The 11,370-nt window shown below is 52.5% G+C and overlaps 1 protein-coding gene across 3 annotated transcripts in view; it reads right to left on the minus strand.

The window, feature by feature from the left end:
* Window positions 1-87: 87 nt before the first annotated feature.
* Window positions 88-11,370, minus strand: part of LOC107102761 (nascent polypeptide-associated complex subunit alpha, muscle-specific form-like) — a 26,287-nt gene continuing 15,004 nt past the window's right edge. Inside the window, exons 4-7 of one of the 3 annotated variants that reach the window (XM_015402184.1) lie at window positions 7,496-7,668; window positions 7,004-7,046; window positions 4,854-6,937; window positions 88-1,817 (exon numbers count right to left, since the gene is read on the minus strand). In XM_015402184.1, the coding sequence (XP_015257670.1) occupies window positions 988-1,817; window positions 4,854-6,937; window positions 7,004-7,046; window positions 7,496-7,668 (3,130 nt within the window). In that variant the 3' untranslated portion in view covers window positions 88-987. Of the gene's footprint in view, window positions 1,818-4,853; window positions 7,047-7,495; window positions 7,669-11,370 lie in introns of all 3 variants that reach the window. The other 2 variants (XM_015402183.1, XM_015402182.1) reach the window with 2 other exon arrangements.

Genomic DNA, 11,370 nt, shown 5'->3' on the forward strand with positions numbered 1-11,370 from the left:
GCCCCCAGGAAGCGGGACCCGGCCCCCCAGGAAGCGGAATGGCCCCCAGGAAGCGGGACCCGGCCCCCCAGGAAGCGGAATGGCCCCCAGGAAGCGGGACCCGGCCCCCCAGGAAGCGGAATGGCTCCCAGGAAGGGGCGCGGCCCCGGATTAGATGCATTATAATCCAGATCTCAAAGATCATTTTCTGTGAATCAAACTGGATAAAAACAATCTGTTCAGTTTAAAGAAAAGCAGAATTTCTTCCTTCTTTGTGCTTTTTGTCTCTAGAGATAAAATCTACAAACGTTAGAAAATAAGAGGCAGGAAAAAAAACAACATTTAATCAGAACTTAAACGAAATGAAAGAGTTGGAGGAAAAGCTGCCTGAGTTAAAAACAAAGTGATTAAAGGTTTAAGGCCTCATCAGAGCCGCGCTCCTAAAACGCTCCAATCAGATTGGTCGGTTTTTCCCGCCGTTAACAGGAAGTTCTCTGGTTGGATCTAAGTGCAAGGAACCAATCAGAGGCTTCGCCAGGAGAACCAGCAGGAAAACAGTCGGTAACTGGGGCCGATGGCGGTTTCCATGGCAGCAGCAGGTGATTGACAGCTGGTATCCGCCGTTGATGGGCGGGGGGTTCAGTTCTGCTCCTGCCGTCGTGTTGCGTTCAGGTGCTCAGATTTCCTCCGAGTCGCATCAGTTATCAGCTGCGCCTGAACAGCTGCCCCCCCCCCCGGTCTACAGGCGTTAAAACAGCCTCTGCCTTTGGAGGAGCTGCAGAGATGCAGGCTGAGCATCCCTGCTGTCGGTAGCGGCAGCATCATGCTGAGGGGCAGCAGGTCAGAGCGGCGGACAGATGGAAGCGTTTGATGCTGGAAGAGTGTTGTGCTTTATTTTTCTCCGAGGCGTTCAGGTTCACCCTTTAGATCCTGTGATGCGTTCAAGTGCTGTCTGGTCAGCTGAGCTCGGCCGGTCGGTGGCTGCTGCCGTGGGAACCTCTCCTCTCCTCAGTGATGCGTCTCCAGCTCCACCACCGTCCACTCCCCCTGCGAGGAGCTGCCTGCGGCCTCCGGGGAGAAGCTGCTGACGGAGGTGACGGTGGCAGAGGGAGGGCTGAGGGGGGGCAGCAGGCGGGGCCACAGGCTGCTCTCCAGGGGGCTCAGCGTTCCCCCAGAACCGCCCGGCAACAGCAGCAGGGAGGAGCAGCCGTCCCCATGGAGGAGCAGCGTCTGGTTGATCAGCTGCTGGACCATGTCCACTTTCTCCCCCCAGTCCAGGTCGAGGGGCGGGGGCCGCTCCGGGGAGTCGGGGAGGGGAGGAGGTTCGGGTCCAGGACTCTCCTTCTCCAGCGGTTCTCCATCTTCTGCCTCCTCCTCGCTGCTCTCCAAGGCTTCATAAATGGTGCAGAGAACCGACGAGGGAGACGGCAGCGCCGCCTGAGCTTTACTGGACGGCTGCGCCTCCTGCTGCGCCTCCTGCCGCGCCTCCTGCTGCCACTGCATCATCTGCTTCAGCTCCTCTTCCTCCTTATTCCTCTTGATTTCTTCCTCCGCCTCCTCTTTCTTCTTCCTCTCCTCCTCCTCCGCCCTCCTCTTCCTCTCCTGCTCGGCCTCCTCCAGCGGCCGGCTCTGCTGCTCCCTGCGCTGCTGCAGCTCCTGCAGCTGCCTGTGATGCTGCTCCAGCCTGCGGAGCTGGGGGCTCAGCGCCTGCTGCCCGGCGCTCCGCGGGGGGAGGTCGGCGCAGCTCAGCCTGGGCGGAGCGGCGGCGGGTTTGATGATGTCACAGAAGGTTCTGGGGTAGGAGGAGTGGTCGCGGCGCTGAGGCATCGAGGACGAGCCTGGAGGTGAAGCAGAAGAGAAACATCTTTAAAATCATCGCAGGAAACGGTCCGACTCAGTGACCCGCCTCAAAAAGTCAAACTCATCATTTTATTAATAAAAGGTGGAAATACGTGATTAAATTTTAATTAAAGATTAATCTACGAATAATTTACAGTTTCCAAGTATTTTAATGGAAAGTTAGATGGAAGGAAAAACAGACGTTCCCACCATCACCTTAAACGGGTTCATGGACCGCGCTGCGCTCTGTCAGCAAACATGGCCTGACCTGATCAGGTAACCATGGAAACCGTGGAGGCCGAGTCCCTCCACGCCACGCCGAATCCTCCGACGGCATTAATCAAACTTTATCTGCTTTCCATCGCAGCAGGAAAGACGCTGCGCTACACTTACAGCCTCTGCTGTGAAACATGGCGGTGGCAGCATCATCCTATGGGTCCCATACTAATACAATGAGTTTCACTTTTTGAACAGAGTCAAACATCTATAGAGGCGGAGAACAGCCAGGAGCAGGAAGGTGTCAGAGAAAGGAAGCTCCTCCCACTGGAGGAGGAGGAGGAGGGGGGAGGGAGGTGAAGAAGAGCCCCAAAATCAAGCAGCAGGTTTTCATTCCCTCCTGAACAGAACGGTGACTCTGGGTGTAGAAGGGTGAGGGACAGGGTGGTGCCTGGGTGGAGGTGGTGAGCAGAGAGCAAACCTGGAGACCCAGAGAAAGAAAAGGAGGAGAACTTCCTGTTTGGCTCCTCCTGATTCATGCAGAAGCTCCTCATGCATTTCCAGCATCAGCAGGAAGCCTGGCGGCTCGGCTTTAGCAGAGGAACGCTTCCCCTCCTAGAACCGAGCCTGGATGCTGCAGCCCATCAACAGGAGCGCAGCGGTGACATGCAGAAGCTCCAGAGAACAGTGCAGCAAAGTACAAAACAAACAACACACCCACAGGGAGGGGAACTGCCGCTGCCGCCGCCACCGATCCTGAGGCGACTCGGTCCAGAGGAGGGAGGGAAGGAGGAGCGGGCGCCCTGACAGATCCATCATAGTGCAGAGAGGCGGCGCAGTCCTGGAAAGGCTGCTTGTCTTTTCACAGCAGAATATTTCCTGCATTCATTTTATATTGCATTAAATGGCCCCAAGGGGGGGGGGGGGGCCAAACAGGTCAGTTACGAGCTCCAAGCGTCGGCAGCCGAGCTACCGTACATCCCATGACTTCCATTTGCTAAAATAAAGCATTTAATGCTGCAGACGCCAATAAATGTCTGCATTAATTAATCTGCACTGCAGAGCTCTGTGGGCGGGGCCCTAAACTGGCCACGCCCCCTACTAAAGCAGCAACCCAACCATCCAAAGCTGCAAACATTACATAAAATCCACAAGGTTTAGAAAAACCTTCACTTAAAAAGATCAAAGGAAAGATTTCTTTCATAATTAGTGGCATGGGCGGTTGTAGACGGGGGCCCACGGGGGCCAGTGCCCCTGTAGATCCTGTCCTGGCCCCCCAAAGAAGGTCTAATGATGATCTGCAGACATGGATACTGATTGGTCCTTTGGATCCATTATTTTTTCCTTTATAAATTCTGGTTTTCTGATTATTTAAAATAAATAAGGTTTTCATCTGCTAAGTGTTTCTTTTTTTTACCCAAAAACAAATAAAAAATTATTAGTTTTTCTTGAGTTCTAATTCAGATTTTATACAAAACTAACTTTAACTTAAACGAATTCAAAAATATGTAAAATTCAGAATTCAAAAATTATGAATGTTTGACCTAATAAGATATAGAATTAAAAAAAAAAAAAAAAAAAAAAAACCTTCACTTCATGCAGCCAGCGGTCCTTCACACCGCTACGCCGAGAGCGCGCAGCCGCAGACGGGCTGCCATTAGCCTCAGAGCTCCGCTGGTTGCCCCGATCCTCTCAACTCCAGAAATAGTTTTTTTTAATCACGCATTAAAATCGGTAAATGGATCATATAGTGACGCCTTAAAGTATAATTTTCTCGCCTAAAATGATCTTAAAACGTTCTTTTATTGAACAGCAGCAACAGAAAGCGAACGTTTTAACTTCCAGTGGGTCAGCTCCATGATAAGCTGCTGCCGCCGCAGTGCATCACGCTGCTGGTCAACAGCTGCTGCCATCTTCCTTGCGTTTTCTGCAGCGTCGCGCAGCTTTATCGTCACGCCCTTAAAACCCCGCCCACTTTGCATCCAGACATTCAAAACACATCTCTGCGTTGTGATTGGCCCGCCAGTTCTAGGGCGTGGGGCATTGATGGAGGCTAGACCAACTCGCATTTTGGCCGCTGGTGGGCGGGGCTAGTTTACTAGCCTATGGGGGGGGTGCAATGAGTGACACGGAGTTCTTTCTGTAAAACTGACAGATTGTAGCAGCCATGTTTGCTCAGTTTGAGCTGTAGCTGCACTTTATCATAAAAAAAAAATTATAAAAAAAATTGTACAGAGTCTGTCTGACTATTTAGTGCGTTTTGGGAGTTGCTGTATAAATGTTGTAAAGCTGCCTCAGTCAGAGCTTCATCTCCATCTGAGGACGTTAAATAATCTGAACTTTCTCCCAGTTTCAGCTTCTCCTCGACACACTATAAGAAAACATGATGGTAAAAAATCTAATCTTTATTTAAAGTTTTAAGGTTTGTTTCAAAAGAACTGGATACATTTAAGAGCAAAACACCTTTAAGGAGAAGAACCTGATTAAAGATTCAACAGTTTGGCTTAAAAACCACAGAAACACAGAATGAAAGTAGATAGAAACACGTTAAACAGATCGTTAGTTTGATGTCTGACTGTAAACTGCAGGAAGGAACATCCATGCCAGGCGAGGGGGCGCATCATCCACCCCACCCAGGGCGCCGGGGGGGGGGCGCTGCGCGGACAGAGCTGCTGCACATACAGGAGGATCCCTCACATTCAGACATGGAGGAACAACTTTCATCCGTTTTTGTTCTGATGGCGTTTACATGGATCCGCCGCCAGACGGCGAGGAACACAGAGACAACACGGGGGGGCGGGGGTGCTACTATACGTTACCTGGAAAAGAGTCGTCAGTCTTTTCACAGATAGCGTAGTACTGAGGCTGGACGTCCGTCGTCTCCTCCAAGGGTTCTTTGGATCCACGCCGTTCTGGCCCCGCCTCTTTGGCTGGCTCCGCCTCCTGCCGCCCAGCCTCCATGTACGGCTCCTTGATGGCCTCCAGCGGGAGCTCCTCCAGGGAGAAGATGCCGGGGCTCTTGGTGGACGGCGTGGTGTTGGAGTCGAAGATGAAGGACGGCGGCGAAGCGGCTTCGTCGCCGGGGGCCCGCTCCGCCTCCTCCTCCACCGTGGAGAGACAGCGCTGGGGGGGAGGGATGGGGTCAAAGGTCAGGTTACAGATTGCAGAAGACGCCTCCAGCTGAGCTTCTCCTTCCGTGTCGCTGGCTTCATCTTCTGTGACTGAGGATGAGGAGGGGTTGGAGGTAGGGGCCGTTGAGGGGCCCCCCAGGACTTCATCAGCGGGTAGGGTCTCTGGCTCCGCCTCCTCCTCCTCCTCCTCCTCCTCCCTCTCCGTTTGGACTTCCTGGGAGGATTGAGGAGGCGCCTCGAACGCCGGAGAGGAAAGCTTCCTCTCCTGGTGGCGTTCCTCAGGCGTGCTCGCCTCACTGGACGGAGACGGCCCTGGGGCCGCAGCGGGGCCCCGGGGATCAGCAGTCTGGGGTGGGTGTGGGACTTCCTGTCCTTCAGGAGCAGAGGCTGAAGCTCCGCCCCCTGGCCAGGCCTGAGCCTCCGGTTCTCCTCCTGGACCCTGAGGAAGGCATGACTGCGAGGGTCCCGCCCACCGACAGTCTGACGGGTTCTGCTGGTCCCACTGGGCCGCCGGGGCGGAGGGCAGCGGCGGCGGCGGCGGCTGGACCACCCTGTTCAGATTATCCAGCCTCTCATCGTCGGCAAAGTCGTCTTCGTCCGCATTCCCGTAGCTTTCCAGGCCGCTCTCCGTCACGCCTTCACTCGCCATCTCCACGTCTTCGTCGTCCTCTTCGTCCACGTCGTTGTCGTGGCGGGGTCCACGCGGCTCATCCGTGCGCTCCGAGCCCACCTCCATGTCACAGACGCGGTCGCTGTCGTCGTCCTCGTTCGCCGGGATGTCGGGGACCTTCTCGAAGTCGGGGGACCCCGCCGAGGCCCCCTCCATGTCCATGGCTCCCTTCAGGCTGCCGTCGCCCAGCTCGTCCGTGCTCTCCGTTCCCTCCAGGACGCCGGGGGCGCTCAGCTCCGACGCCCCCTGCTGGCTGCCGCTCACCTCCTCCGAGTCCAGCTCGGACAACCAGACGCCTCCGGCTTTCCAGGCAGCGCCGCCGACCGCCCCCCCCGACCCAGGACGGGACTCCTCGGTGGGCTGCGTGGTTCCGCTCATTTCCGACACCGACACCAGCTGGCTGCCCTCCCTCTCCTCCTCCTCCTCCTCCTCCTCCTCCTCTTCGTTTAGATTCAGCGGCGCCGCCTTAGGGGCGAAGCTCGCCGCAGGCGGGGCGGGGGTCTGATCTGGGGACCCCGGCTCCTTGGGCGGGGCACCAGAGGGGGCCACGGTCGTCTGCTCCTGTTGAGGAGGGGGGGTAAGGGGATGCGGGGGGGCTGCTTCCTCACGCTGAGCGACCTCCTCTGGCTCCCCGTCACCCCGAGTCTGAACCTCCTCCACAGCGGCCGATTCTGGCTTCTCGGTCGGAGCTGCCGGGTCTGCCGCCGGCGCCGCCGTCCTTTGGGGCGGGGCTTCAGGCACCGGGGGGTTTGACGTCTTCTTTGTGAAAGGCGAGCCCGTCTGAGGGGGTCTGGCTCCACGTTTGGTGGCAGGAGTCGCAGGTTTGGAGGCGCCAGCAGGTCTGCCTGCAGGAGAAGCGGGCGGCGTCCGGCCTGGCGCTCTGCTCGCCAGCGGAAGGCGAGCGGCGGCCGGAGGCTTCTTTGTTGGCGCTGGTTTGGCTGGCGGCTGAACTTTGGGGGCTGCAGCCTTGGTCGCCGTCGCTGCTTTAGGTGCAGAGTTTGGTTTTGCTGCATTGGCTGATCTGGAGGCTTCGATCTTTTTGGAGGCAGGAAGTCCGGCTGCAGCGACGGGTTTCCTGGCAGCAGGAAGTTCTGCTGCAGCGACGGGTTTCCTGGCAGCAGGAGGTTCTGCTGCAGCGGCGGGTTTCCTGGCAGCAGGAGGTTCTGCTGCAGCGACGGGTTTCCTGGCAGCAGGAAGCGGTCGACTTACATCTGCGGCAAAAAGAGGAAAACATTAACATGATTTAAGTTCTATAACCTGAAACGGTTGGAATCATTAAAACATGAACACAGAAAAGGATCAAATTTAAATTCAGCACTAAGGCTGGAAAATTAAAAGCATTTGCAAAATAATCGCAGTTTAATAAATGTCAGAGGCTGAGATTGTTCATCTCCCTCCAGGCCTCTAGGTTAGGCCACACAGTTAGGTAGAGATTAGTCCTGTAACCATGGAGCTTTAAAAAAACTAAGTCTGGGGTCAAACATTTTAAGCTGGGGTTTTTAATGCAAAGGAAAATCTAAATTACAGCATTTTTTATTCTAAAAATATGGCAGTTAAACATCTTTCCATTCGTTCCATAATAAACCAGTGATTGTATATAAACATTTTGCATTTAGGATAAAGCAAACATGAAACGGCTCATAGAAGATGACCTTCTCACCTTTCTTTGCAGCAGGAGCATTTTTATTGGGCTGCACTGCTGCAGTCCGACCAGCAGGCGGCGGTGCAGCGGCTCTGGAAACTTTAGCAGTTGCCGTGATGGAAGGCTTTGCTGCAGCAGCAGGTTTTGGTACGGTGGATGCAGGTCTGGATGTTAAGGAACCTGCAGCAGGCCTGAAAGGAAATAAACACGTTTGAGAAGAAAAAAAAGCTTCACAGCATCTTTGACTGCAGCTCTACGATTAAAGTTAGACTCAAAGAAAAGCTTTTAACATTAATCCAGGTTATTAAAAGCAAAGGGAAGATAAGAAGTAAACCTTCAGTTTCAGGTTTTAATTTAAGAACAGAAGCTCAAAGTTTTAATGCCATGTTCAGACCATACGCTGCAGAAGCAGCAGGTTGCATGGAGAGCCAATGATGAAACACGCATCAGGGCGCCGCAGAAGGTCCTGCAGCGTCTAGAGAAGCAGGAGCAGCGGCGCCTCATGAGATACTGAGCATCTGAGGCCCTTCAGAAGCAGCAGCTGCTGCATCAACCAATGAGAGAAGCTGATCTGGGAGCTGGCAGGGAGTCAGACGCAGCACTGCTGATGCAGAGCGCTATGATCACTCCTCTGAAACAGTTTATTAACGCCTAAATTAACTTCAAATGTAGAAACCTGCCGGCAGAATATGTTGGCTTTTATTATCCTGCTGCCTGCAGTTTGTAGCACAGACCTGAAAAACGCTAACATCTACTTCCAGCCGCCACCAACAGGAGGGGAAAACCCTGGAGAGGCGAGCGGGCCTGAGGCAGCTGCTGCTGGGGATTCCCAGTGACAGCGCAGCGCCGGTATGTGGGGGTCTGAGCGGCTCCCACAGAGAAATAATCTTTGAAGGCAGGATGGTAATCTGGATGAACTGACTGCACAGACCATGTTTTCAGGAGGACTTTCTCACTTCAACATAGATTCTAACTACTTTCTACCCGCTGATCACAGCTAATATAGCAAAGCTGCTCTCTGGCATCGAACACAGGAGCAGCAGAAGAAAAAAAAAAAAAAAAAGAAACTTTGTCCCAAACTGGAGAAATTCCCTCTCTGCATTTAACCCCTCCCCTTGGGCTGCCATGGTGCGGCGCCCGGGGAGCAGGTTGGGGTTAAGGGTCTTGCTCAGGGACCCAGAGTGGCAGTCTGTGGGAGTGGGACTCGAACTCAGAACCTGTGGATTCCAGGCTCTATGCCCCACCCACTGGGCCGCCACTCCAGACACACCTGGACTCAGTTAACTGGACGCCTGAGCTTAATGTGGACGAGCATCAGAACAGAGGCAGCAGAAGCTTCCAGCGTTCGCCGTCTGAACGCAGCATGAAAGTTATCCTGTTTCAGAACCAGTAAACCAAAAACACTGGTTTCACTGGTGAATCCGTCAATCTTCCATCTGCTCCATTCCGTCCTCTGGGCTTCAGGACGGTTTCCATGGTTACGTTTAATCGCCGTGGATCCATGGCCGACTCATCACTAGGCGCCGCTCAGCACAGGTGGCTGCAGTAACGCCACCGATGACCATCTGGTCCTCGTTCTCCCATCCTAGACGTTAAATCTAAACCCAGACCAAGTCACTGGAACTCCGGTAGTTCCAGAGTCTAAAAGTCTGAGTCGTTCTTCTTCCAGAGATACGGGAAAAGATCTGGTTTTAAAAACATGCAGCTTTTTCTGCAGGATCTCAGTTTTTATGCAGAATTGGACAAAGTTTTGTTCCAAACTGCAGCTTCTCCTTTATTCAGCCATTTAAAGATGAAATGAACAAACAGGGTTTAGTTTTTATTTTGTGTTTCAATCTTAATCGACTTGTAAAGAAACAAGTTAAAAGAAAAAAAGTTTAGAATAACTAAAAACGTGATAATTTATGCAAATGAATGCAGCAGTTTTGTTTTTACTGGAAAAGGTTTAGTTTCTATAATCAGGCCTGAAAATCTGGAACGAACGGCGTTCAGGATGGAAACCAGGAGGCGTTTCTTCCTCTTATCGTCTACAGACCGTCAGAGCCTGACATCCATCAGATCAACTTTTAACATCCATTCCTTCTGCAGACGCTTTCTGCCTTTCAAAGCCGATAATCTGCATCGTTTTCCCCCCGATGCTGGCAGCAGCGTTCCTAATAAAGGACGGCTTGAAGCGGAGCAGACGCTACAATGAACATTTGTTCCTCCAACATCAGACGGACGCTCCACAGACATGAAGTCAGAGCGGCAGCATTTTCTAATTGGCTCCCATTAAGCCGTAGAACCGGACTCCAGTTTGGGCCAAAATGATGACAGCTCATCTGACATGGAGCTGAGCGACAGGCCTGAACCACGGGGCGCAACAACGTCTAGACGTCAGGCTGCAGAACCAAACATAAAGCAGCATTTAGCTCCGTTCATCTGGAAAAATGGAGGTTTCTCTTATTGGTTCCGTTTAAACTGAAACGCCGCCGTTCTGCCTCCATAAACGTCTATAGGCTCGTTCACCCAGCAGTGACCCTAATCTGATTTCTGTTGCCCATAGCAACCTGGATCTGATCTTTTCATAACAGTCTGAACAACATGGATCCGATTTTTCCCAGTGCGATCCAGGCCGCTTGGCTCTGTGGTCCTGAATCCGACTCAAATCGGATATTTTTTTTAGAGGCCAGGTCGCATTTATCCGACCTGAACGCCTATTAATACCCGACAAAGGTCACGATTCTGGGTGTAGCTATGCAGAAGGAGCAAGAAAAAAACAACAATCATGGCGGACGATGATGCGAACAGCAGCATTTATATTTAACCATCTTGAAAGATTGAGTTTTTAAGGTTAGGAAAGATGGCTAGATGCTCTTCTGCACTACCATCCATGTTTACTCCTGTAAACCCAGCACGCTGGCGACCCGTGATGTCATTGCGTCCTTCCACTTCCTGCCAGCAGCAGCTCAGATCAATAGAAACCAGATTAAACCGGATGACAGGCCTCCATATGCATTAATGAATAAACAGCGGCTCCTAAACAAAAACGTTCTGATTTGGCCCCAAACTTGAAGCTGCCTTCAAATCCAACAATAAATGCTAAATATTTAGTTTCCTAACATTCCTGCAGGCAGACGGTCCCAAATGATTCAACTTCAATGAAAGGCGGTAAAAACAGAATCAATCCTCTGCTTTAATGCATGACTCGTTACTCCAGACTCTGATTGGCTGCTAACGCGCCCAAAGATCCACCGAGTCCTGAGAGCGCCACACATTCCTGACTCCTGTGTGGGTGATTGGCATTCGCTCTTTGTGGAGGAGATGACCCGAGTTCAGAGGAAGCTCTGCAGTCTGGAGGGGGGGCGGGTCCACTGGCTGTTACTTTACCCTGATATGTGGAACCATCAGCTCCAAACGGGGATAAAAAAGAACAGTCTGTCTGCAGAACATTAAACAGCAGAAAAACAGAGACTGAAGAGATTTTCTGATTCTCCTTCATGGTTTAACATCAATCCTTTCTGCCTGCTTTGCATTCAAAGTAAAACCTGATAAACCTACAGTGACCCTCTTTATCTGATGATGCAATCATTCAGCATCACCTCCCCTGAAGGTGAACTACGGCCCAGCGCTGATCCTCAGACAGAAGCAGTGGCGGATCTAGAGGGGGCTGCAGCCCCGGATGTTTCCCCCAGAGCCCCCGGTCTCCCTTCTGAGCTGATCTGAGTAAAATATGCAGTACTGGAATTCACCAGATGGTGGCAGAATGCAGCAAAGTAGCCTGTAGCATTACTGTGCAGAGGAAGAAGTCACCACCAGCTGTGGCTAAACAGACTGATGTTCCAGGATGTGAAGCTCTGACTGACCTCCAGACCTTCTTGGTCCCGGTGTTCCATGGAATTCTGTCCCCTCTG

Source organism: Cyprinodon variegatus, unplaced genomic scaffold (genome assembly GCF_000732505.1).
Source record: "Cyprinodon variegatus isolate N-32 unplaced genomic scaffold, C_variegatus-1.0 Scaffold1312, whole genome shotgun sequence".
In the NCBI taxonomy this organism is placed as follows: Eukaryota; Metazoa; Chordata; class Actinopteri; order Cyprinodontiformes; family Cyprinodontidae; genus Cyprinodon; species Cyprinodon variegatus.